Raw genomic sequence first — 26,130 nt, 5'->3', positions numbered from 1 at the left:
TTTTGCGAAGGGGAGTGATTAATGATGGTTGCTGCCCCATTTGTCATCAAGAAGCTGAAACAATTTTACATGCTTTAAGGGATTGTGCTTGGGCTAAGAATGTTTGGAGGCAGCTGGGAGTGCAGTCTTCAAACCATGAATTTTGGTTGCCAAATTTGCAGGAGTGGTTGAACAATAATGCGAAGTCAAGGGACAATCATGCTGGTGCACACATTCCATGGAAAACAGTTTTCTCCTTTGCTGTTTGGAACATATGGAAGGGAAGGAATGGTTGTGTCTTTGATAGAAAGAATCCAAACCCGAAGCTGGCCATGGAGATAGTGAATCAAGTGGTGGAGTTTGTGTTTTGCGCTTCATCCCCTAGAGGCTTGACACACTATCATAAAAAGGGTTAGATGGGAGAGACCGCCAGAAGGATGGGTTAAACTCAACACGGATGGGGCTACAAAGGAAAATCCAAGTCTGGCGGGTTGTGGTGGAGTGGTGAGGGATGAGAATGGCAAATGGCTTGCTGGATTTTCAAAGCGGATAGGAATATCCACCAGCTTTGTAGCTGAATTATGGGGGCTTAGGGAGGGGCTTATTTTATGTAGTGACTTAAATGCTCCTTTTCTTGTAGTGGAACTTGATGCTAAAGCTGTTGTGGATTGCTTTCTCAACCCAAACTATAACAATAATGTTATCTCACCCATTTTGGATGACTGCAGACTGCTGATGCGTCGATTTCGTCAAATTCAAGTTAGGCATTGTTATCGCCAAGCCAACCGATGTGCGGATATGCTAGCGAGAATGAGCACTGACCAGGAGCATGATTTTATTTCCTTTGATTGTCCGCATGTGGACATTAGAAACATTGTAGATGAGGACTCTGCTGGATTATTTGTAAACAGAGCATGCTCTGTTTCTGTTGGTTTTGTTTAGTTTTTTAATGAAGTATGTTTCTAACCAAAAAAAAAAAAGCCCCACTGCACTTTTAGTACTATTCATGAATTTCACTGTACTATTTTAGCTAACTTTTACCTTTATTGTACTTACAACAAAAAAATTTCAATTTTAGCAAAATAAACGAATCCTATATAGGCCTGAATCTAGGTTTTTTGCTACAACAAACGTGGGGTTAATGGATGGTTAAAGGTTTGGGATTTTATTTTACATTTTTATCCTTCTTAGTTTAAAACTTATTAGTGAGTAGAATGTGGAATATTTTGAGTGTTCAAAAATAAGAATCCCAACAAAAGAACTCATTAAATAGTAGTGTGTATATATACATTTTTGTCTAGACATATAGACACTAAATGCAATAGTTGTGTTATAAATTTTTTGGATTTAAAAATAAGTCTGGAATGTATTAAATAAAGAATAATAAATGAGTTCAACTAGAATATTAGCATTAACGAGTCTTTTTTTTTTTTACCATTAGATCTACTTAAATCCAATAGTTTTAAAAATGTATAACTATATATATATACACACATATATATATTGGTTATCAAAGATTGGCTACCCACCATGAGTGGAGTTAATCCTTTAAGCCCAAGGGTGAGGGCCTTCCTTGCGACGGGCTGTACACTATGCAATTCAATCAAATTATCAACTCAAAGATTAGCATACCAAACTTTCAATTCAAAGATAGCATGGCTACCCATCCATGGTGGATGGGATTTTTACCTGGACAAACCATAACAAGTAACAACTACATCCTGTGGCACGCAAACCTTAGGAATTCCACACAAATTCAACCACTTTAACGCCCCACTTGGTAAAAAGCACGCATGACCATACTCGACAATATATAAAATGTTTTGATATTGTGTCAGAAAGTCTAAACTAATTGGGGTACAATAAATTACAAGACCCTTATCTTCGGAAATCCCATATCCTTAAAAAATTGGGATAGTTTTACTTTCCATATACTACCTTCAATACGGGAAAAAAAAGTTAAATGAGAAACAAGAAAACAAAAAGGAAGGGCTTTCATCTTTAAAATCAAAAGTTTTCAAAAAGCTAATTACGACTTCTTCCTCCGTTTCTGTTCACATGAAGACTTCTTCCTCCGTTTCTGTTCCCGTGAAGACTCTGAGGAGGACAGCTTGAGCAGTTCCTCTGGTAAAGATTTTCTAATTTGCTTCAACAGTTCCTTTGATGAATGTTCTTTTCCCTTGAATTTTTTAATACCTGGATGCAACATATGTCATTATGAACATCAAATAAGAGAAATCTAGAAAAAAAAGATTCCCAAGAGTCACCAAGCAAAACCGCAACTAATTATGATAAAGCCATCCAATTCTTATTCCAATAGAAAACCAAAAAAAGAAGTTATGTTTTAACCTCTTTTGCCGCATTGCCACCTCCAAGAGCAAGGATCGTCTCTCGGAATTTGTGCCCCATTTCTTTCATAGCCTGTTTCACAATCTCATCATGTTGCAAGGCATAAAAATCACTCCCAATATAAAATGTAGTAATTTCTCATCAATACATATGTGTATATATATATATATATATAATGTAGCAAGAGATAAGCAGCCTTTTCAAAATGTTATGGAGCTCTGACTACTAACAGTAAAAAGAAAACCCATGAAAGAGGCACCAAATTAACAAGCCTTCAAAAACCTTTGGGGCAGTTTTTAGTCTCTAGATTTACGTCAACATATAACGCACCAAAACTGAAGTGTAAGAACATTTGTATGCAAAATGTTGATGACCCTAAAATGACACTTTAATTTGGGATGTTTGTCTAAACTCTCAAGTCCTTTTTCTTTTCCTTTTTTTTTTTTTTTTAATTGTTTACTACAAGTCCTTAGTGGATAACCCATGTTCCATAGATAGACAGCCTCCCTATCGCCATGGTCTACAATCCATAAATCTTTGTTATTATTTTTTTGGATAATTCGATAGTTGGGGGTAGGGGGATTTGAATCCTGAATGTTTCCGTTGAAAACAACGAGATGCAAACCAATTGGGCAACAAGGCTATTGCAATGATTTTTTGCTATTTATCATAACTTAATATCTCTTTATTATATAACTTAGCTAAAAATGGAGATGAACCGCAGTAGGTGACAAATTTATGCATCCAAAAATGCAATGCAACGGACATTGTGACTAAATCTTCAATGAGGTTACCCAATGCGTCATCTTTTAAACAAGACACTACAAATATAAAGATCAATCAGGTGCAATATGGAGATGATGTGCTCTATTTAGAAACCATATTCTATGGCAAGTGGCAAGACTATGGCATCTTTCTAGATAGCTCGTTTGGACTTACCTCCTTGTCATTCAGTCCAGCAGCCTCAAATGCAGAGACCGTCTACTGCCATCATCTCAGACCACTGCCAAATGCAGAAATATGGTGTCAAAGTAAATTTAAGAGGAATAAAGTACAAAGGGTATACAAACAACAATAGAAAACTTGCCCACAATTCACGAAAGAATCATATAGAATGCAACAGACAATTATGAATAATATAGGAATAAAAAAAAACTTGGCAGCCATAATATCCAGCTGCATATTCATCTAATATTCATGAAAAAGGAAACTATCAATAGGTTAGGCTGGAGTTGAAGAAATAAAAATGATTTTAGAAAGAAGTCAATTTGAGAGGGAAAACAAACCTGTAAATATATGAGAGATGCTACAAAGATACCTATCTTCTTGTAGCATAGGGTACACGGATGTGATTTCATAAACACTCTTACTTAATCAAGGGCAGTTTTTGGCCCATCAGGAATGTACATTGCATGCAACTGCAAATCTAAAATCCCCATTCTTAATAAATGCAAAGAAATTTACAAAGTCAGTCATACATACAAACATCATAGAAATTTCAATTTATTGTTTCCATAATCCCATAACCGAGTAACACAGGTTTATAATTGTGACCATCACAAAAATGCAACATTAAAATCAAGACAAACAATAATCTCAGTCTTGTTCAAAGTAGAAAATTTTGGGAAAGAAAATGTCAGGAAAGAAAAGAAATATGACAATAATCAAAATAAGGGATGGAGTCCAACTTTAAATATTTCCACTCAGACAAATTGTATCCACCTTTGTGGGTATAATCAACCTACGGATATAAACACAAATCCAATTATCCCTAAGCCTACCAAAAGCACAAATAAGCAATTTCCCAATTAGTCTTATGACACTGGCAATGAGCTCTAGCTCAAATCATACTTTTCCTATAAGAATGAGATAGAGAGGTTCAGATCATGGATTCAAACCTCACTAGGTTCATTTGTATCCTACTAAAAAAAGGTTCACTTGGTATCTTACAATCAAAGACAGAAAAGGAGGTGATCACAACAATAGAGCACCTTGAAACACCACCAGACCCTTAAAAATAAATAATTATTTGGCTTCCCGTCTTTCATGAAATACACAAATATAGAATCAATGTTAATATCCACGCTCTAGCAATCTTATTGTTAAGCTTCTATTTTCAGGTATTCCCCAATCCATAAAATTAAAAAGACGCATTAATCAAAGTGATAAAGGAAAACTTCCTTGCGCTATAGTCAAGCTGATAGACATCATGCTTGTATAAAAATGCCAAGCTCACAAATTATGTGGCAGCGCCCTCTATCTCTAAGAGCACATTCTAGAGATTTCTAATAGCTTTAACCTGCAACTCTATAAAACTTAGATGCAAATTACACTCAGTTAAGACAATACAATCTCCCCCCAACCTACCAAAAGTGTATATTGTTTAGATATGCAAAATGGGAACTGGAACATCATATGCCACTTAACATGGATCATGAGTTGAAATGAAAACCCAAAACTAAAATCACATCAGAAGTACCAAAGGATATAGGACAAATACATGGCCAAAGAAAAAAGGAAGAGAAAAATAACACCAACCAAATACACTCACTTGGTGAAGACCGACTAAGCCTCTGAAGAGCTCCACATTTTTAAGCAAATCCGTACAAAGTGATTCAGGGATACTCTTCTTGGTATTATAATGCTTTCCAATGCTCATGAGAGTATCTCTAAAGAATCCATTAGAAAAAATTAGACAATGAAAAGCTAGTATGCAACACGATAGCTTAGTTAAGCATTATATAGGAAAATCCTCTTCTCATTATGAATCAAAGTTCCTATTATATACAATGTAAATGAAAAGTTTATGGAAATTTAATTCCCCAAAGCTAAGAATCTATGAAGACAAATTTACTTGTGATAACACCATTTTTCCATGAACAGAGAAGATAATTCAGCAGCGTCCCACTCTATCCCCTGTACACCAGAAACTAAACCCTCATCTTGCTTGGTCAACATACGTTGAAGTGCATAACCGAATTCATGGAACACAGTCACCACCTGCCAAAAATTCATTAATGAATCTGACAACAAATAATATTTAAAACTTCAAACCCCAACAATCCAAAATTTTCCATTATTTTTACAATCTTAGAAATTATAAATTATTGTACCACAACTAAAAGCTAATGTAATTGGGTTTACCAACCTCCTCAAATGTAAGTAGGGATGGTATATTCCCCATTGGTGGTTTTAGATTGTACACCAAGTCACGTGACACAACACTGCTTCAATCAAAAACCCCTACTATCCAAGCACCATCCTCATTTTGGGGTGGTCGAGCATATGGATCCACAAAAAAGTATGCAATTACATGAAGAATCGAAGACACTGTAGAATTCAACTTGAGTGTGCCAAACCTAAAAATAACAGCCATATATTAATGGGATATGATAGTAAATAGAGCACAACACGATGCAACAACCTTTTTTTAAGTATGAGTTAACTAAAATACTGGAGCAACATCCTTAGCTAGCTTAATATCTATTCCAAACAATGTCTTTGAAAGGTTGAAAAGACCCTTTCGAACATTTGGCTAGGAGAAATATTTGAATGCCTCTTCCCGTAGAATAAAAAATCAAGAAACACATAATACCATGTTGGAGTTTTTAAAAGAACATAATGAAATGGAGTGGATAGATAATAAAAGAAAGATAATAAAAGAATGGAAAGGAATATAATAAAATAGTGAACTTTCTCTAGTGTGTGCTTTCAGGTTTATAAAAGGAAAAAGTTAAAAGGAAAAAATGTATTTTACATTTACACCCTTCAAGAAGAAATAAACAAAAGGATTGTCTTCGATAGTTTTCAAAGGGCTGCACAAATAGCAAAGTCTAAGATAATCTGTGTTGAAACTTTTGGTTATTTAATAATTGTTTTGGTCTTCAAGTTTGGGGCAACTTACTTTTATCTTATTTTATGTGTTTCTAATCTATTTCACTAGGGTTATATAAATACTACTGTTGATAATCGGCCTTGGATGATAACGTCGGATGCTTCAATTTTTGATGATGTTATCAACAATTTTGAAAACCGAAATTTGCGTAATGAATTGACTCGTGCTCGTTTAAGTCTTGCCTCTAGAGGAGATCATAATAATATTCCAATAATTAACCAAATTTTAAAGCTTAGCCTTATCAAACCTAAGCTTTAAAATTTGGTCAATTATTGGAATATTATGATGATCTCCGCCAGAGGCAAAGACTTAAACGAGCACGAGTCAATTCATTACGCAAATTTCGATTTTCAAAATTGTTGATAACATCATCAAAAATTAAAGCATCCAAGGTTATCATCCAAGGCCCATTATCAACAGTAGTATTTATATAACCCTAGTGAAATAGATTAGAAATACATAAAATAAGATAAAAGTAAGTTGCCCCACACTTGAAGACCAAAACAATTATTAAATAACCAAAAGTTTCGACACAGATTACCTTAGACTTTGCTATTTGTGCAGCCCTTTGAAGAACGGCAGAAGACAATCCTTTTGTTTCTTTCTTCTTGAAGGGTGTAAATGTAAAATACATTTTTTCTTTTATAAACCTGAAAGCACATACTAGAGGAAGTTCACTATTTTATTCTATTCCTTTCCATTCTTTTATTATCCATCCACTCCATTTCATTATGTTCTTTTAAAAACTCCAGCATGGTATATTGTGTGTTTCTTGATTTTGCATTCTACAAGAAGAGGCATTCGAATATTTCTCCTAGCCAAATGTTCGGAAGGGTCTTTTCAACCTTTCAAAGACATTGTTTGGAATAGATATTAAGCTAGCTAAGGATGTCACTCCGGTTTTTTATTTTAGTTACCTCATACTAAAAAAAGGTTGTTGCATCGTGTTGTGCTCTATTTACTATCATATCCCATTAATATTTGGCTGTTATTTTTAGGTTTGGCACACTCAAGTTGAATTCTACAGTGTCTTTGATTCTTCATGTAATCTTATTGCATACTTCTCTATGGATCCATATGCTCGACCTCCCAAAAAAGAGGATGGTACTTGGACAATAAGGGTTTTTGATCGAAGTAGTGTTATGTCACGTGACCATCACTGTGAGTTCGTGGTCTTCCGCTCCATTCCAGGATCCAGCTCCGGCTCCGGCTCTAGTCCAAGCTAGCAACCACCGCTACTAGTACATGTAAGTTTCTCTCACTGTTTAGTATTTAATGCTACAACTAGCAAATCCTCTTCAGTTTTTTAAGGAATCAAGGTTATCAATGAATAATCAAACTAAAAAGGCTACTCCATGTATAAAGGATCAGGAAAATTATCAAGAAGAAAAACACCAATCCATTCAAAGTTGGTTATCAATGAATAATCAAACTACAGACTTTTTGTTAATGTAAATATGTAATAAAATAGGTCTTTGATTCAAAGTTGTTTTATCATGTAAGAGGAAGAGCAAAGTTTTTTAAAATTTCAAAGATATATATGAGAATCAGATAACAAATGAATGAATAAAAATATTATGGGGCTGGGCCTCCATATCATAAGGTCAGAAATTTAACCCATGTGAATACACATACCCGACCCAAATGTGAGACTTTGGTGGAGACTAACTGTGGACAACCCTATTGTAGAACCACAAAAACCCTCTCTTATCAACGCACCTTAAGCTGACACTGCAAGAGGCTGTGAACAGTAGCCTTGCCCTTACAATGCATAGTGGCTTCACATAATGTGACAGTCACACAAACTAATTAGAAGGTCCTATATCCCCTCAAGTTTAAGTTAAGACTCTTCACCACCACCATAGTCACAGTGCCAAAGTGCAACCAAAGAAGTAAAAACAACAAAAACTCTCGTCAATAAAAATTCCAACAAGTCAAAAAGCCATTTTCCAACCCTCAAAATATGAGGCAGCAATAGTGGAAAACCCATTTGAAAACCCCAAATTTAACACCACCTAAAGCAGCTCATCACCCCAAATTCAAAACTCCATTCATACTTATTTATGATACACCACCAAATCAAAAAATAAATAAATAAAACCTGTCTAGAAAAATAGCAAGACCCATCTCTCACACTCTTCCTGCAATTCTCATATACTGTTTTAATCAAAACACAAACCCAACGAGACCCATTTCAAGAACCATCATGTCTGCTTATGGGATCACACTCTCTCTCTCTCTCTCTCATATTGCTGATGTGTTTAGCTAATGTGGTCAACTACAGTGAAGCCCATGTGAGTATATTGTCTAAGTTAATGTCTTTTTTATTTCTTTACTCAAAAACCCCAAGGCTTGATTTTTCATAGATCCCTTAAGTTTTATCGGTGAAATTTGTAAAGATTTTTTGTGGGTATTGTTCTGTTTGAAAAGTTTGTTTCTTGATTTTGGAGATTAATAAGTCTGAGACTGAGATGATGGTGCCGACGGTGGAGTCAGGAAGGATGGAGAAGAAAAACACCAATCCATTCACAAACACCAGTAATCACGAAGCCCTCAAGAACTTCTCAAAACCCTCAACCCGAAGAAAAGAAAACCCAAACATCAAAAAAAAAAAAAAAAAAAAAAAAAAAAAGCAAACACCTAGTTACTAGGGGTGTAATCGGTTCAGTTCGGTCGGTTAGAAGTGCGATTTTCCCACCGAACCGAAATTTTTCCCAAATTTGGTACCGACACCGAACTGACTGGATTTCAATGGATTCGGTTTGGTCGGTTTTTGGTTGCTTCCAATTTCTTAGAACCAAACAGATCAGAGACCAAAAACAAAACAAAAAAAAACCTATTTCTCTTTACTTTCCCACATTTTCTCAGCACCCAAACACCAAGCAAAAAAAAAAAAAAAAAAAAAACTCAAAATCATGTATATAATCAGAAAACATACCAAAATAAGAAAATATATATATTTATATATATATATATATTTCCTTTGCTTTCCCACGTTTTCTCACCACCCAAACACCAAGCACCAAGCACCAAGCAAGTAGCAAAAAAAAAAAAACACTGAAGCAGCGTGATAGTCTATATGTGTTTTTTTGATAAATTTTCTAACCATCCAAACAAGAGAGACTGTGGAGAGGCCGGCGTGGGGAGGCGGCGGCAGAGGTAGAGACCGTGAGAGAGAGGGACCGGAGAGTGGAGTGTGCTGTCGTCTGTGAGAGGGAGTAACGGTCGGCGCATTGGAGGGGGTTGGGGTGATCGGTGGGGGAGGAGCCGGAGGCGAGGTTGACGAAGCGGAGGAAGGCGACGGAGGAGTGGCGGATGGAGTTGGAGCCAAAGAGGGAGTCGATGGCTTTGAGGTGGGAGCGGAAGCATGAGAATGATGAGACGGTGGAGAAGAAGTCGGAGATGGAGACTTGGTTGGTGATGAGGCTGGTGCGGATCCTGGAGCCGAGGTGAGAAGCATGTGAGAAAACAAAGGAACCTCTACAGAGAACAAAGATAGTGACTAGTGAGAGTGAGAGTGAAGAGTATGGCTGGGTAGGGTTTTCTAACTTTTATTTTTATAGTTTAATTAGTTTAATAGAAATTTACTTAGTTTAATCGTAATGAGTTAATCTGATGGGTTTTAACTTTTAAATAACAATGTTTAAATAGAAAGAAATTAAAGAATCATAGAATGAAGAGGCCGGATTTGATCTGATCTGATCACAATATATATAAAAAAATAAAAATAAAAAGCCCAAATGGGCCTAATGTTATAAAATAAAATGAAAGGGCTGGAGCCCCAACTAATGTACAAACTAGAGGCCCAGTTTTTTTTAAAAAAAAGAAAAAAACTAACGGAGGCCCAAATTGCAAATATATATAGACTTTATAATAAATATTTTATGAAAAATATATTATAATATGTTCGATTCGGTTTTGGTCGGTTCGGTGTATTCAAACCTGAAATCGAAATCGAATTGAAATTTTCGGTTTTTAAAAATTAAAAATCGAAACCAAACCGAACCAAAACCAAACCAAAATTTTGGCAACGATTCGGTTGGTTTCAATCAGTTTTTTCTGTTCGTCGGTTTTTTGCACACCCCTACCCAACCATCAATCACCACGAGTTGAAATAGGTCTAAGAGATGCAAAATACCACCCTATTACCAACAAATCAAATGTATAAAATACCTTTGGATTGGTGAAAAAACTGAGAAAGAGGTCGACAGTGGGGAATCACAGTGCAGCGATACCGTGAAGAACACTTTGAGGTTGGGGCGGCGCGGGTTGGCTGAGGTGGGATCGATGAGTGCATGTGTGAGGAGGTGAGGACAGGGCAGAGGGTTCTTTGTGTTTAGATCTGTGATGGTATGAAGTTGGAGTGATCTTGCTAAAATGTGATGAAGAGAGTCGTTGCTTCTGCCATCAAAAGTTGCACCTAGTGGGACTTCTCTTTGACGGTGGGTCTCAACAATGTGTGTTTATTTACCAAAATGCCATAGAAACTCAGGCTCGTTTGATAACGTTGTTCTAGTAACGTTGTTTGTATTTTTTGGAAATATGTGTAAGTGAAAAAGTGTGCGAAAATACGTGTAATGTTGTTTAAAAACTAAAAATTGTTGCTTGAAATGCCATACCAAACAACCCCTCAGTTTTGTTAACTCATCACTAAAAAATCAGAGAATTGAGTAATGGAAACAAAAACTGAAAATAATCCAAACACACTTTTCTACCATAGAACCCACTAATTTTGAGTTATGAATGATGAAAACAAATTGATGGGTGATGGAATACTTGAGGCTGAGTTTCAAAATTTTGAGGCTATCAATTTTTTTTTTTTTTTATTTGATGGACTATGGGCCTGTGTCTGTTAGTAACAATGCCAAACCTTTTTTAAATTGGTCCCTTCAAATTGGGTGCCTAAAGTATAAAGATGAATAGAGAGGCCAATAGGGCTGCCTATGAAGTATGGGCCCAAAAGCAAAATGTTAATGGCCTCCTATTTTTTGTTTGCGTGGACCGAAGGGTTAGGGATATCATTTTTGAAGAAGAGAAATGATATGTCTACAATATTTTTACAACAAATCCTAAATGTTAGGTTGTTATTGGTTATTATTGTTGGGGCAAAAAAGTAATCTTAGTGTTAGGTTTAAATTTGAACTAGTAATAACTAACAATCTGTGATTTGTTGTAAAAATGTTACAAAAATATTGTGGACGTAGCATCTCTCTTTAAAGAATCCTATTTAACTTTTGGTTTGTACTCTAAACATTTTATGTGTATTATTGTACTACTTTGGGTGTTAGTTTACTCATTTGTAGTTCTTACATAATTTAAATTCTAGACATAAACGTATTTTATGTCTAAAAATATTTAAAAATATGCCTAAATATAAAATTTAATTGTCGTACCCTTATTTTTCAAAAATTGTCATACCCCCGTTTCGGTACCCGTGTCCGTGTTGGTGCAACTTAGGTTAGAGATTATTGAACCAGTGACAAGTCAAGAAGGTTCAAGTTCTCAATCAACTCCAAGTGCAAGTCCAAGCCACAGCCTATCAGCAAGAGCAAGTCCATCAATTGGAACATCTTCAAAGTTTGAAACTCCACCAGGAAGAGTACGTTCTCTCAAAGAAATTTATGAATCATCTAATGTAGCATTTTTTGCATGCAAGCCTCAAAATTTTGAAGAAGCAGCTAAAGAAGAAGTCTAGATAAAAGCAATGGATGATGAAATTGCAATTATTGAAAAGAACAACACATGGGAACTTGTTGATCAGCCTGAAAAGAAAGAAGTAAACAGGCTAAAATGGGTCTATAAGACCAAGTACAAAGAAGATGGTTCAATTCAAAAGCACAAGGCACAATTAGTGGCAAAAGGTTACTCACAACAACCAGGTGTGGATTTCAATGAAACTTTTTCACCAGTTGCTCGCAAGGAAACTATCAGAACTGTCCTAGCCATAGCAACCCAAATGGAGCTACAAGTTTACTAGCTTGATGTAAAAGTAGCATTCTTAAATGGAGAACTTGAAAAGGAGGTATATGTCGAACAACCACCAGGCTATGTGCAGAAAGGAAAAGAAGACAAAGTCTATCATCTCAAGAATGCCTTATATGGACTAAAGCAAGTACCACGAGCATGGAATAGCAAAATTGACTCATATTTTCAGCAAAATGGATTCCAAAGAAGTCCAACTGAACCATCACTAATGTCAAGAAAAAAAGTATAAAAGATTTTCTTTTAGTTTGTTTATATGTTGATGATCTTATTTATGCAGGTAAAAACCCAGAGATGGTTGCAGAATTTAAAGAAGCAATTATGAAAGAATATGAAATGACAGACTTAGGTCCCATGAAATATTTTCTAGGGATCCAAGTACGTCAATGCAAAGGAGAAATATTTATTTCTCAAGAAAAATATTTTGAAGATCTATTCAAAAGGTTCCAAACAAACAACTGCAAACCAGTATCCACCCCAATGGCATTCAATGAGAAATTGTACTCAGATGATGGCGCAGAAAAAGTTGATTCAAGAAATTATCGAAGTTTGGTAGGAAGCTTAATTTATTTAACAAACACAAGGCTAGATATTGTGCAACCAGTCAGTCTTATTTCCAAATTCATGAATGAACCAAGCAAAATCCACCTCACAACAACAAAAAGAATTCTACGCTACCTAAAAGGCACAAAAAACTTGGCATCAAATATGTGAAAGAAAAAGATAGCAAGTTAGTGGGATATACAGATAGTGACTGGGTAGGTTCAATTGATGACCACAAGAGCTCTTCTAGTTACTTATTCTGCCTAGGTACAAAACTAATTTCTTGGTCCTCAAAGAAGCAGAAAACCGTTGCATTATCATCAGTCGAAGCCAAATACATAGCAGCAACAAATGCAGCATGTGAAGCAGTATGGCTAAGAAGAATTCTTTCAAACATGCAATAGAGTGAAGAGACGACAACCATCATCCACTCTGACAACATGTCAGCTATTGCTATAACCAAAAATCCAGTGTTTCACAGTAGAACAAAGCACATTGAACTCCACCATCACTTCATCAGAAAATTGGTGCAAGAAGAAATACAACTCAAGTTTGTCAACACAAATGAGTAACTAGCAGATGTTTTTACAAAAGTTGGTACTTCAAAAAAATTGGAAGAGTTTAAGATAAATGTGGGAATTACAAATTAAGCGAGGGTGTTAAAATGTAATTTGTAATTGACAAGTGGCTCCCTAAGTGTCAAAGAAAGAAGCAATTGAAATCTAGGTGTCAACAAATGAAGAATCCAGCAGTAGCAAAATTGAATAAGCATGCAAGTGGACACCTCATGGACAAGTGTCAATTAAAGAGAAATGAAGCAAACTTCTGTAGTATTCTTGAAGTTTGTAGTCATCCTAAACTCCTAACACATCTATATATAGATGTGAGTTGTAAAATGAAGTATGTAACATTCGGGAAAAAGAATAATGAAATAGTTGTGCTACGATACTCTATTTTTTCTTCATATCTAGCATAACAGTGACATCTCTACAAAAGCAAAACACTAAATTCTACTCCTAGCCATATAATTAAGAACTTGCACCCAACATAAAATGCCATAAACTTAGAGAAACATATGGTACCTAAACTTCTTCAAACACAGACCGAAGGTCAGGCATTTCCTTTACTGACTTTAGGTGCTCTACAATACCCCAAACCACATTCAAGCGGTAAAAAATCCTCTCCAATGGCTCAACCAATGTAGGCCAAATCATCTCCAATGGCTCAACCATTTTTGATTGAACAGTTTCCTCCAATCACCAACTTATCCTCTAGAAAGCATGGGTGCGGCTCTAGGGTCGCCACACCCGCACCAGTCACTAGATGACACGCCGATTCACGTTCTTTTTTTTCTTTTTCTTTTTTTTTGGTTTCTTGATTCGTGCCAATTTGGGTCAATTTGTGCCGATTCTAGCTGAGTCACGCTGATTCGAGTCGATTCAGGCCGAGTCATGTCGAGTACGGCCGAAATTGGCCGAAATACATATTAAAAAATAAAATAAAATAAAAACTTGAGTTGATTTCTTATTTAGTTATTAACTTATTATATACTTGTCAAATTATTTGTACGTTAAACAACTTAAATTGAAATTACCGAAATTAGGCTAGAGTATAAATTCTATCTTGTATCCAATAAAAAAAAAGATTAATTAAATTAAGGCTTTTCTCAAAAAATAAAAAATAAAATAATTAAGGCAAATGATAGTATGTGCATAGGTCTAAAGATAGAGGAGTGTGTACTATGAGTTGTATACACGTGATTGTATCAAGTAAGGTGTAAAATGACTATTCTGACCAAGTAACAAACATAGAACTAATACTATTATGTGGTTGCATGATATGAATTCGTAGGATTCCGTAGAGGATCGGACCACTGATGGCGGAATTTCGCCAAGTAAGGCTTACAACGTTCCCATAGTCTATAGAGCAAGGAAGAAAGAAAACAGAGAAAACTCTCTCTTTCTTTTTCTACCATCCTATCCAAAAATCACAATCACATAACACCACAATGAATCAAAATGCAGAGCTCATCTATTTCAGTGTTGAAGAACTCACTCAATACACTAATGACTTTGCAAATCAACTTGGTCAGAGAGGCGGATTTGGAAGCACTTTTCGTGGAATGATTCCAGAGAACAACCCTCATAATATATGCCTGTGCAAAATGTGGCTACAAAGAGGTCACACTTTAAGAACACTCGGGATGTCCAACTATATGAGGTAGCAAAAAAGAGCTACTTTTTACCATTCTGGGCTGGCTTTCATTTTCTTTTCTTTTTTTCTTCAAGTTTCTCATTTATGTTTTTTTGCTTGCTTTGTTTTGCTTTTAATGTCAAGTTGAAAACTTGTATTTGGGAATGCTTCACCACCCAAACTTGGTCTTACTGATTGGATTTTCTGAAGGCCAGCACAATTTGTTTCTTGTTTATGAGCTAGAAAGCATGGGTGTGGCTCCAGGGTTGCTGCACCCACACCAGACACTCGGTAACACACCGATTCGCACTAGACACACCGATTTGCGTTCTTTTTTTTTTTTCTTGATTCGCGCCAATTTGTGCCGATTTAGGTCGAGTCGCGCCAATTGGCACCAATTCAAGCCGAGTCGCGTCAATTCAGGCCGAGTCGCGCCGATTTAGGCTGAGTCGCACTGAGTACGGTCGAAATTGGTAGAGAAATTGGCCGAAATACATGTTAAAAAATAAAATAAAATAAAAACTTGAATTGATTTCTTATTTAGTTATTAACTTATTATATATTTGTCAAATTTTTTGTACGTTAAACAACTTGAATTGAAATTACTGAATTATTTGTAGTTATTATTGCTCTTAAATTGGTATATGTTTACCATTATATGAATATATATTTAATAATTTGTAAATAAAAATATATTGAATAATTTATTAGTAAACGTATCCCGCTGCACTCACACCCTACTTTTTCAAAAATTGTTGAGTCCCATACCCACATCCGCATCCGCACCCGCACCCAAACCTGAATCCGCACCTGTGCTTCATAGCTTATCCTCCTAGAAAACCCATTAAGCCACATCAAAAACCAACAAAATCCAGAAACCCAAGAACAATAACACGAGTAACTCAACCAAACAAGTAGCAGCAACTCAAGAAAATAACCTAACCAAGAACCAAACAAAGATCTTATCTCAACCAATTTGGCAAAAGAGTTATTGCTTTTTGCTTGCTTCTGTTAAACACAAGAAACCATAAACAAAAACACAAAGAAAAGAAACTCACTAGATGTTTCAAGAGTTCACAGATCTGAAAAACGTGTTTGGGTTCAACGAGGTGACCCCCTACTCGAAGACTTTCGTTGAACCTAAACACGTTCTTCAGATCTATGAACTCTTAAGCCACACCTCTCCGAAAAAAGGGTCAACTTAAGCTAAGCCAAAAGACAATTTTGTCCTTAAAAATTCTATTAGAACATTCGAGGTGGTCAGAACCTGTGTGGGTGAGAGAGGAGAGTAGGTTTATTTTGGGGAAAGAAAATTACCTAGAGAGAAAATACCTAGAGTTGGTCAAAAACAGAGGAAGGGAGAGGTGGGGCATTGTTTTGCGATGGTCGGAGCTAGAAATGGGAGGACAGAGGTGCAGCAGCAGAAATAGAAGCCAATGGAAGGAATGAAGAGAGAAGAAAAGGTTTAGCAAGGGTTTTTTTTTGTAAGAATCAAAAATAAGTTTTGGAAGGGGGGGAAGGCGAGAGGGGCGTTGTTCGAAAATTTTCATGACAACTAGCATGGGGGACACGTGCAAGGCACGTGCCTCTTAAGTGAGAAAATTAAGATAGAGTTTTATTTGAAGAAGTATGAAACCATGTAAAGGCAATATCCATAAATAAAATATGTATGTCATAATGTTAATCTTATTTGTATTAGAATTTTGATTTCATAAAGTTAGGATAGTTATTTCACATATGAATATCTATTTTGCTATAAAAGTTTCTTCATACCTAATTGCTAAAAGCAATATCCACTTACCAAAAACTTTTAAAAATGATGACGAATATCATTTTCTTCCAATAATAATCAACTGAGTTTTGTTTAAATATTGTCACAATATTTAGTTTTTTGGAATGAATGATGTTATATGCTACAATTGAAGCCCTTTATCCAATACTTGCAATCATCCACAATAAAAATTTTATTATATTCATACTCCCTTGTTTAACTTTACATTTTATGAGCATTGGTGTGATGTTTAGCTTACTTAGTTTTTAATGAACACCCATTTTAAGCAATTATATATATATATATATATATATATATATACATATAAAACAAAGGCAATGTCATCAAATTTTCCATTAGAGAAAAAGGCAATGTCATCAAATTTTCCATTAGAGAAAATCATATGTCTAGAAGATTTAAATCTAAAAAATCAATATTCTTTAGATAACAAATAAAACATCCTATATCACAATTCCAACTTTCCAAGCATTATTACCACCTTAAACTCAAAATACTTGAAGAAATTTTTTGGGATATTAAAATTTATCATGGTTGTATTTTAGACATTATACAATGGAATATTTTATGAATCATAAATTTTCAATAGGGTTTAACTGAGACAACAAAAGGGAAAAATTGCTTGATTTTAAAGTGTAGGGGGGTGGGGGTGGAAATTGTGAACTATCCCAAACATAAAATATTGAAAGTGTTTTTTCCCTAAAGTTTGTTTGTTTGTTTTTGTTTTTGTTTGTTTTTGTGTGTGTGTGTGTGTGTAAAAAAACTTTGTTTTTTTATTACTTAAAATGGCATATTAAAAAAGAAGAAGCAAAAATACAAAAAGTTAACCCAAGAAAATTATGTGTGAAATAGTGAATTTTAGCTCATTAAAATTGAAAAAAAAAAATCTAGAAATACAAAAAAAGTCACAACATTTTCACAAGACCTTTTATTTTTTCCTGTAGTTGATTCTGGTATAATATTTTTATTATTTTATTTTAACCTATAATAAGGAACTCACACCTAAAAAATTGAGAAAATATTGTGACAATTTATTATGTCAATATTTTATTATTTTAAAATTAAAAAAAAAATACCATGGTAAATAAAAGGCAAAGTCAAAGTTTCAAACCAAACCTGGAAATTTAAAAAGACAAAATAATAAGAAGCAGAGAAAAAGTGTCAAAATTGGGCATTTAAAAAGACCAAAGAAAAAAAAAAAGCCAGAACAAAACAAAAGTGTCAAACGGTAAGTTTTGTGGTTTTGCCTTAATGATTGAACAAACCAAAATGTTACTGTTGAAAACCTATTTGCTCTTTTTATATATACTTGTAAGGGTTGCACGTGCAGCTCTTTGAGTAAGAAAATTTAAGATAGATTATTTTTTTTGAAGTAGTATCAAACCATGTATTTAAATTTAGAATAGTTATTTAACATATGGCTATCTATTTAGTATGATAATTTCTTAGGAGAAGTTATTTGGTAACAATGATATTACATCAGCGATATCAAAATCCAATAAGTGTGAGACATGTCAGCAGAAAATAACTAACCCACTTCCTTCTTTATCATTTTATTTTATAAGCCTAACTTCGATACTTAACTTACTTAATTTTTAATGAACACATTTTTAAGAGAGAAAAACAAATAATAAATAAAAAAAACAAAATAACGAAGACATATGTCATTGAAGTTTCTATTAGATAAAATTATAAATCTAAAAGATTTAAATCACTAATAAATTAGTGTTTTCTAGGTAACAAATAGATTTAGTGAGGCATTTTAGATATTGCACAATGTAATATTCTAGGAATCATAAGATTTTGTTAGGGTTTAACTAAGAGAGTAACAACATAGACTATATACTTGTCTACAAAATATAAAGGTGGAAATTATTCAACTTTAAAGTTGGGGGGATGAAACTACCCCAAATATAAAGGGGGAAATTACTTTTTTCAATAATTCTTTTTTGTTGGTAAAACTGTGAGTATTTTACTTTAAAAAAAAAAGTGTTAAAAAAAAAATCAAACAAAGAAAACTATCCATAAAACTATGAATTTTGGCTCAACAAATTGGCTAAACAAAAAAAAAAAGTCAGGAACACAATAAATGTCACGATATTTTCTCAATACCTGTAATTTAGCTATGGCGGGCCATGGTTTGATATTTTATAATTTTCTTTTAGAATAATGCTACATTTACAACATTTTCACAACAAATCCTAGATGATAAATTTTATTGGTTTTTAATTGGGACGACCACTTTAAACTATGCATTAAAAAAACAATAAACAAAAAACCAATGGAAGAAAATTGTGCGTGAAACAGTAAATTTTTGCTCACCAAATTTGACTAAACCAAAAAAGAAGTCTAGGAACACAACAAAATATCACAATATTTTCACAATACCTTTATTTTCAACCGGGGTAAGTTTCGGTCTAATATATTATTGTTTATTTGATAGAAATGTTATCTCCATAATATTTTCATAACAAATTCTAGATGGCAAATTGTTATTGATTTTAAAACGGACCCACAACTGATATAACTTTTTTATCCATCGATAGTAGCTTACCTATGATTTGTTGTGAAATTAATGTGAAAATGCTGCGGACTTAGCATTTTTTTTATTTAATCCATAAGAAACTAAGATCTCAACAATTGTGAAAATATTGTGACAACAACAAGTGTTACAACATATTCATAAAACATTTATTTTCAGTTATGGTTGGTCAAAGTCTCATATTTTATTATTTTATTTTGACCTATAAAAAATTGACACCTCAATAATTGTCAAAATATTGTGAAATTTGTTGTGTCAATATAACAATATATATGCCAGCTCATATAAATATTTAAAAGGAAAAAAAAGTACAAACTGATGACTGAAGAGAAAGGGAAAAAAAAAACTGTAGGCGTTATAGCTACAATACCAATTGAACAAACCAAAAGGACACTATAGCTACTGGGCATTTGCGCATTCACAATATTTTGAAATTTGTTGTGTCTGTATAAGAATATATATGCCAGCACATATAAATATTTAAAAGGAAAAAAAAAAAAAAAGCACAAATCGATGACTAAAGAGAAGGAGAAAAAAAAAAATAGTAGGCACTGTAGCTACAGTGCCAATTGAACAAAACAAAAGGGCATTCGTGCTTTTTATATAGAGAAATTGTCTTTTGGTTTGGTTTAGTGGAGTAAGTTGAGCTAGCTTGCTGGCTTTTTTGGGACGTGTCACTCGTTTATTAGATATGAAACACCAATTGGCTTTCTCCAAACTACCAAGTGGCCCTCTTTCCTTACCCACATGGTTCTTTCTCCTCCGTATCCTCCAGGAGAAAATTGGCATATAACACCCATTTTCTAACATATTCGTTAGTTAGCATCGTTTTCAAACTAATTAGCAAATTAACATCTCGAGTTTCTTAGACTTGATTTCACTGTTGCAACTCGAGTCTCACAAACTTAAGTTCCATGTGAACTCGACTCTTTAACACTCGATTTCCCTATAACAAAAACAAAAACACAAAGATCAAAACAGAAACCACAACACCTAGAAAGATCAAAAATAGAATCACAAAGCAACAAACCCAGTGAGATCAAAACAATAACATGAAGCAACAAACCCAGGCTCAAAGCAGCGACGGGGATCGGGATGAGGTGGTGGTGCATTTGATGGGTTTGGTTTTCCAAGTTTTGATTGGCGTGTTTGTTGGGTTCGGTTTTGTAGGTTCCAATTTATGCGTTTGTTGGGTTTGGGTTTGGTCTTGCTGGTGAAGACATGTGAAGGATTTGAAGGTGAGACCTAGAAGGATACTACACAATCCTGTGAGATATTAAAGGCGAGAGTGAGACTCAAAGCTCACGCCTGAGGAGTTGAAATTGTTCATGAATTTTGTTCTTTTAGTTTTGTTTTGAGGAACTCGAGTTTTTCCTACTCGATTTCCACTTGCCAACACATGGAAATTGAGTTTCCAAGACTCAAGTTGCTACAGTAAACTTGAGTTTAAGAGCCTTAAGATGTTATTTTGCTAATAAGTTTGGAAACATGCTAACTAACAAATATGTTTGAAAATTGGTGTTATATGCCAATTTTTTCCGAAAGACATTGGGTGTTTTTGGGAGAGAAAAAGAGTATTTTTTTAGTTGAAATTTTTGGGTTAAAAATATTTATTTTCTATACTATTATTTAAGGGGTTTGGATTCCTTAATTTTTTAGTTCAAAAATGTCCCTACACCCTTATATTTAAGTAAAGAAAAAACTAAAGGACAATATAGTAAAAATATAACTCTAACTCCCACTAAAACATGACCTAAAAAATAGGATCACTCTCTATTGATATTCAAATTACTTTATCCACTTATAAATTAAATTTTCAAAATAAAAATTATATATAAAAATAAAAACGGATTTTTTTTTTTGGCTACAAAACAGGACCACTAAGACTCATGTCACTCACCATGGCTTTTGAGTGGAGTTGTGGTGTGCATTTGTGTTAGAACTCCTTTTCCTCTCCTTTGTGTGTGTGTATGTTTGTTTCTAAAAAAATAAAATAAAAAAAATAAAAAGACACATGACACTCCTGGTTGTATTAGTAGTTCTAAATGTGTAATATTAATGAGAAAACATCTAAACCTCAAATTGGAATGAATGAAAAATTATGACACTAAAAAAAAAAAACCTTATTGCACGCACAAAGCGTGTGTGATGAGGCTAGTTTTTTAATAATGTTGATGTGTAAAAATATGGGACACACACACTAACATTATTTAATAAATTCATATTGTGTGAAACCGAGGTATTATGAAATGCATATATATATATATATATAGTAATAACTTATTAAAAGAGTGCAATAAATATGTTTGTTTACAGAACTCATAAGATGATTTATTTTTATTTTATTTTTTTTTGTATATTATTTTTTGTCAATATCATGAAACAAAATTTATATGCTTTTCTTCAAACTTGCATGGATTTGAATTTGTCATTTATTTTTTTGCAAAATTTGTCATTATTAAAAATATATATATTTTTTGGGTTACTTTATCCTCTTTTTTTTTTTTTTGATCTTATCTAAATTAGATTTTTTTTTTTAATTAAGCTTACGTTAATGTTAATATATATTAGCTATCATTTAATACTTTATCCACACAAAAAAAAAAAAAAAACAATTAAAGTTTAAATTAAGCTAAAAGTAAAATTGTTACTTTATAAAAAAATTGAAACAATACTTATTGTTACTTTATCCAAATTAGTCGATAAGAACAAATAGAATTAGAAATATATATATATATATATATATTTTTTTTTTTTCTACCTCAACAGTTTGTAAAACTGTTGTATGAAAGTTTGTGGTTGTAGCATTATTATTAAAAGAATCAATGATATTGTTAAGAGTAACTAAATGAAATTTTATAGAACAAAATTGCTAAAATTAGTACCTATATTAAAAATAAATTTTGAGGGGCTCCTTATTGTTATGTTGGGTTGCTTCTCTAGGTTGTTATGCAATTGGAATACCATATAATGGTGGGCTTGATAATTTATCCTACAAAACTGTTAGTCAGATACGTACTTATGTTAAATTTTTGGGTAAATTACACCTCCCGAGGTTTTATGAAATGACTCACTGCAAATGTTTCATGAAGTTACGCTCCCCTTCGAGGTTTGCATAAATGTAATGTATAAGTCGATACCCTCTTTCCCCTCACAGATAAAAAAAGAAAAAAGAAAAGAAAAAAGTCCATACCCTCTTGACATAAATCCTCTCAAACTTTTTATTTCATTAAAAGCATATTCCGTTTAAAATAAAAACAAAAACTTACCTTACTAAGAATGATACTCTCCTCCCTTTAGATTTGTGAATGAATGATATTCCCCACTAGGTATGTAAAAATTAATAAGAATTGTCATTAATAAAATATTCCATTTGTAAAAAATGAATGATTACATTTATTCAAATCTCACGAGAAGTGTCATTTCCCAAAACGTATGAGAGAGTCATTTTGTAATATGTAAAAGGGTTGGCGTAATTTAACCTAAATTTGAGTTGTCTATTTGTTATTTTGTGATGAATGCTTGCCTTTTCTTTTCTTTTACTGTTTAGGAATTATGAGGAACTATAGAACTTATGGTTTGAGCATTGAAACATTTAAGCCCAAATTTTCACCATCAATTAGATAAATATACGTAATTTTTATTTTACAGGTTAGTTACTAGTTTGAAAAATACTCAAATCAATTAAACAAAACCCAAAAAATAATCTCAAAGTACGTTACATTAGCATTCATAACCAAACAGAGAAAAACACTCATATACTTCCACGTATTACATTATCATAATTAAACATAAGCATTCGTAACACATAACACCTAACACCTAACCATTCGTAATACAAAATACTTGACATTGTTCCATAACACAACCATAATACTACTACCTTCCAGGTTTTAATACAAAAACATCCAGCCAACGGAAGCTTGGCTGAGTGGGTAAGGCTCGGGCACTTCGTGCACCACACCTAGGTTCGAGTCCCGCTGCCCGTAGGAATCCGTTAGTGGGCATCCTTAGTGGGGTTAAAATCCCATACAGGCTGACATGGTGAAAGTCCGGCGTTGGCCTGGCGCCCTGCCTGAGGGTGTAATATAACCATAAATCCCCCCATTTTTATTTACCAAAAAAAAAAAAAAACAAAAAAAACAAAAAAACAAAAACATCCAGAACACTACATCATTCCATAGTACATATCCATAATACTTTCTTTTTTTTATTTAGTAATAAAACTTCAATAAATAAAATAAGTATGAAAAAAAAAAAAAAAAAAAGATTACATAAACCTTATCTAGTGACCATCTCTGTTGAAAAAACTTTCCAACCAAAGCTTTCTACGCAAGAACAGAAACAACTTCAGCGGGAACTGCTAGAATTTTTTTGTTATCCGTCTGCATAACAAAATCAAAATAATGGAGTATATGAGGTAATACTACATACTCATGTGCCTGAAACAACATTTGCGTAAATTCACAACACTAAATTCCGAAATGACAATACACCAAGTACCCAACAACTTATCTCCCGTCATATATTTTTAAAAGCGCAATTTTTTTTTAATCATTGTGTTAGCAACCCACATGAATGACCATCATCAACAACCTAAGCCCACACAAAGCAAAAATTTTCCATCACGAAATCCATATGGAATTTGAAAAAACAACACATCACTAATCTCGACCTCAAATTTCTTGAACAAACCTAGAATAAGAAAACAGCACCAACCCAACACCCCAAACTCCTCCACCCAAAATATAAAGAATGTATTACGATGTAACACCCAAAAATAAATAAATAAAATAATCTGCAGGTGAGATATAACAGAACACAAACTGATAAACTAGAGTACAATGCATATCTGGAAACATAAACTGAAGTTATTGTATCTTGATGCAAACCTTGGACATATAATGCTAGATAGGAACATATATTTTCTGCACAATATTTAATAATGCTATATATACTTGGAAATATAATAGCATTCTAAACTCAAATTGAGGATGTAGAACTGCAGTGTGTGAGCATCAGGTTTTTCACCCAAAACAATCAGCATGGTCATTTCAGCACTAGGACTCATATGAACAAATAGATAAAATAGGATTGGAGACCAAAAAATTGTCAAACTTGTCTTATAGACTTTCACATTGGGGAGTCAACAAGTTCCTATAATCTGACAGTTCAAACAAAAGTCCTAGTATCAAGGTACCTACGGCTAAAACCACCCAAATAGCCTCTTGCACATAGTTTTCATAATCAGACTGGCCCAGACCGGACCAGCTGGTTTTTTGGCAAGAAGTTCAGGGAAGTTGTGTTTTTGGAAAAATTTAAATTAGAGGCACGTGCAGGGACTCAAACCCAAGCCCCCCATGCAAGAACTTGTGTTTGACATGCTAACCATTAACGCAAGTCAGCTTCTTGGGTCTTTATGTTACAAACTATTATATTTATTATATATAATTGAACTAATATATTTTATTTTGTCAAGATTTGACCTTGGTTGAACCCTGGTCCGACCTTAAAAAGCTTGAACCTCTCACTTTTATGGTTCTTTAATGTTATTTATTTATGTCTTAAAAAAGAAGCATTGTAGCCAGCAGTTCTAAAACCTTGCACTTTGTTTGGTTCGGTTGAAATGGGGTAAAGAAAAGACTGGGGGCTCAAGTGTTTTCCTCTGGAACCACAATGTTATTTATTTATGTCTTAAAAAAGAAGCATTGTAGCCAGCGGTTCTAAAACCTTGCACTTTGTTTGGTTCGGTTGAAATGGGGTAAAGAAAAGACTGGGGGCTCAAGTGTTTTCCTCTGGAACCACAAAAAATAATCAGCCTGAAACAGGGAGAAGATGGAGAGGAGAGAAAAATGCAAGGTGTACTGCATCTTAAGAAAGAAACTCAATACAAAAGTGTGTGCGGTTAAAATGAAATTCTAATCTAGATACACAGCACATCAATCATACCTTCTTGGCAATTTTGGCTGGTCACTCCTCAAGCGTAGAATCTGCACTCACAGTTGCATGTTGGGACTGCAAAACAGAAGGAGAAAAACGCCAGGGGGGGGGTGGGGGGTGGGGGTGGTGGGGGGTGGGGGTGGTGGGGGTTATTAGTATCAAAATTATACGACTTTAGTTCACATTAATGATGATGATGATCTCAGGCAACATGTGTAAAAGACAAATTACAGAGGCTGTTTGAGCCCTTAAGATGCCATCTGTACCCAAATAATCAAAATTAAATAAAATTACTAAAGCAAGGTGTACTGCAAGGTGTACTGCATCTTAAGAAAGAAACTCAATACAAAAGTGTGTGCGGTTAAAATGAAATTCTAATCTAGATACACAGCACATCAATCATACCTTCTTGGCAATTTTGGCTGGTCACTCCTCAAGCGTAGAATCTGCACTCACAGTTGCATGTTGGGACTGCAAAACAGAAGGAGAAAAACGCCAGGGGGGGGGGGGGGGTGGGGGGGTGGGGGTGGTGGGGGTTATTAGTATCAAAATTATACGACTTTAGTTCACATTAATGATGATGATGATCTCAGGCAACATGTGTAAAAGACAAATTACAGAGGCTGTTTGAGCCCTTAAGATGCCATCTGTACCCAAATAATCAAAATTAAATAAAATTACTAAAGCAAGTACCTCCACGGATTTCATCTCATCCAGCGCAGCAATCTCTATTTTAGAACCCAAGGTTGTATTCTCTAAAGATTTCAGTGCATCTCCACCCTCTTCAGCTTCCCTTTTCCGTTTTTTGGACACTGCAACCTGGTAATTCGGTTTTTTCGACACTGCAGCCTGGTAAAAGGAATAATTTTAATTTACTGACGAAATCAAATCCATTGTGATGTCAAGATTAGGGAGGGA

General features: G+C 34.1%; 3 protein-coding genes across 14 annotated transcripts in view; 1 reads left to right on the top strand and 2 right to left on the bottom strand.

Moving 5' to 3' along the window:
- The window catches only part of LOC126722453 (uncharacterized), a 74,152-nt gene that overhangs the window by 11,605 nt on the left and 36,417 nt on the right, over positions 1–26,130 (top strand). The gene's annotated exons all lie outside the window — the stretch shown is intronic.
- On the bottom strand, positions 1,757–9,765 carry LOC126722452 (organellar oligopeptidase A, chloroplastic/mitochondrial-like). Of its 7 annotated transcripts, none has more exons than XM_050425605.1 (6): positions 9,330–9,765; positions 5,183–5,328; positions 4,879–4,997; positions 3,268–3,772; positions 2,329–2,400; positions 1,757–2,175 (listed from the first exon to the last, which is right to left on the bottom strand). In XM_050425605.1, the coding sequence occupies exons 1-4, from the start codon at positions 9,681–9,683 to the stop codon at positions 3,699–3,701; spliced, it is 693 nt and encodes a 230-aa protein (XP_050281562.1). In that variant the 5' UTR covers positions 9,684–9,765; the 3' UTR covers positions 1,757–2,175; positions 2,329–2,400; positions 3,268–3,698. The 7 variants fall into 7 exon arrangements, 6 of the variants coding, with proteins under 6 accessions (XP_050281562.1, XP_050281565.1, XP_050281563.1 ...); XM_050425608.1 differs by having other exon boundaries at positions 3,268–3,768; positions 4,880–4,997; XM_050425606.1 differs by having other exon boundaries at positions 3,268–3,754; positions 4,880–4,997.
- Positions 22,976–26,130, bottom strand: part of LOC126722451 (uncharacterized) — a 78,754-nt gene continuing 75,599 nt past the window's right edge. For 3 of the 6 annotated variants that reach the window (XM_050425602.1, XM_050425601.1, XM_050425604.1), the window contains one exon: positions 22,976–23,657. The gene's annotated coding sequence lies outside the window, so the exon portion shown is untranslated. Of the gene's footprint in view, positions 23,658–25,221; positions 25,288–25,905; positions 26,062–26,130 lie in introns of all 6 variants that reach the window. The other 3 variants (XR_007653993.1, XR_007653994.1, XM_050425600.1) reach the window with 2 other exon arrangements.

The sequence above is a fragment of the Quercus robur genome, chromosome 4 (assembly GCF_932294415.1).
Source record: "Quercus robur chromosome 4, dhQueRobu3.1, whole genome shotgun sequence".
Lineage (NCBI taxonomy): Eukaryota > Viridiplantae > Streptophyta > Magnoliopsida > Fagales > Fagaceae > Quercus > Quercus robur.
Note: the sequence above shows the minus strand (reverse complement) of the source record. Positions and strands in the feature narration are given on the sequence as shown.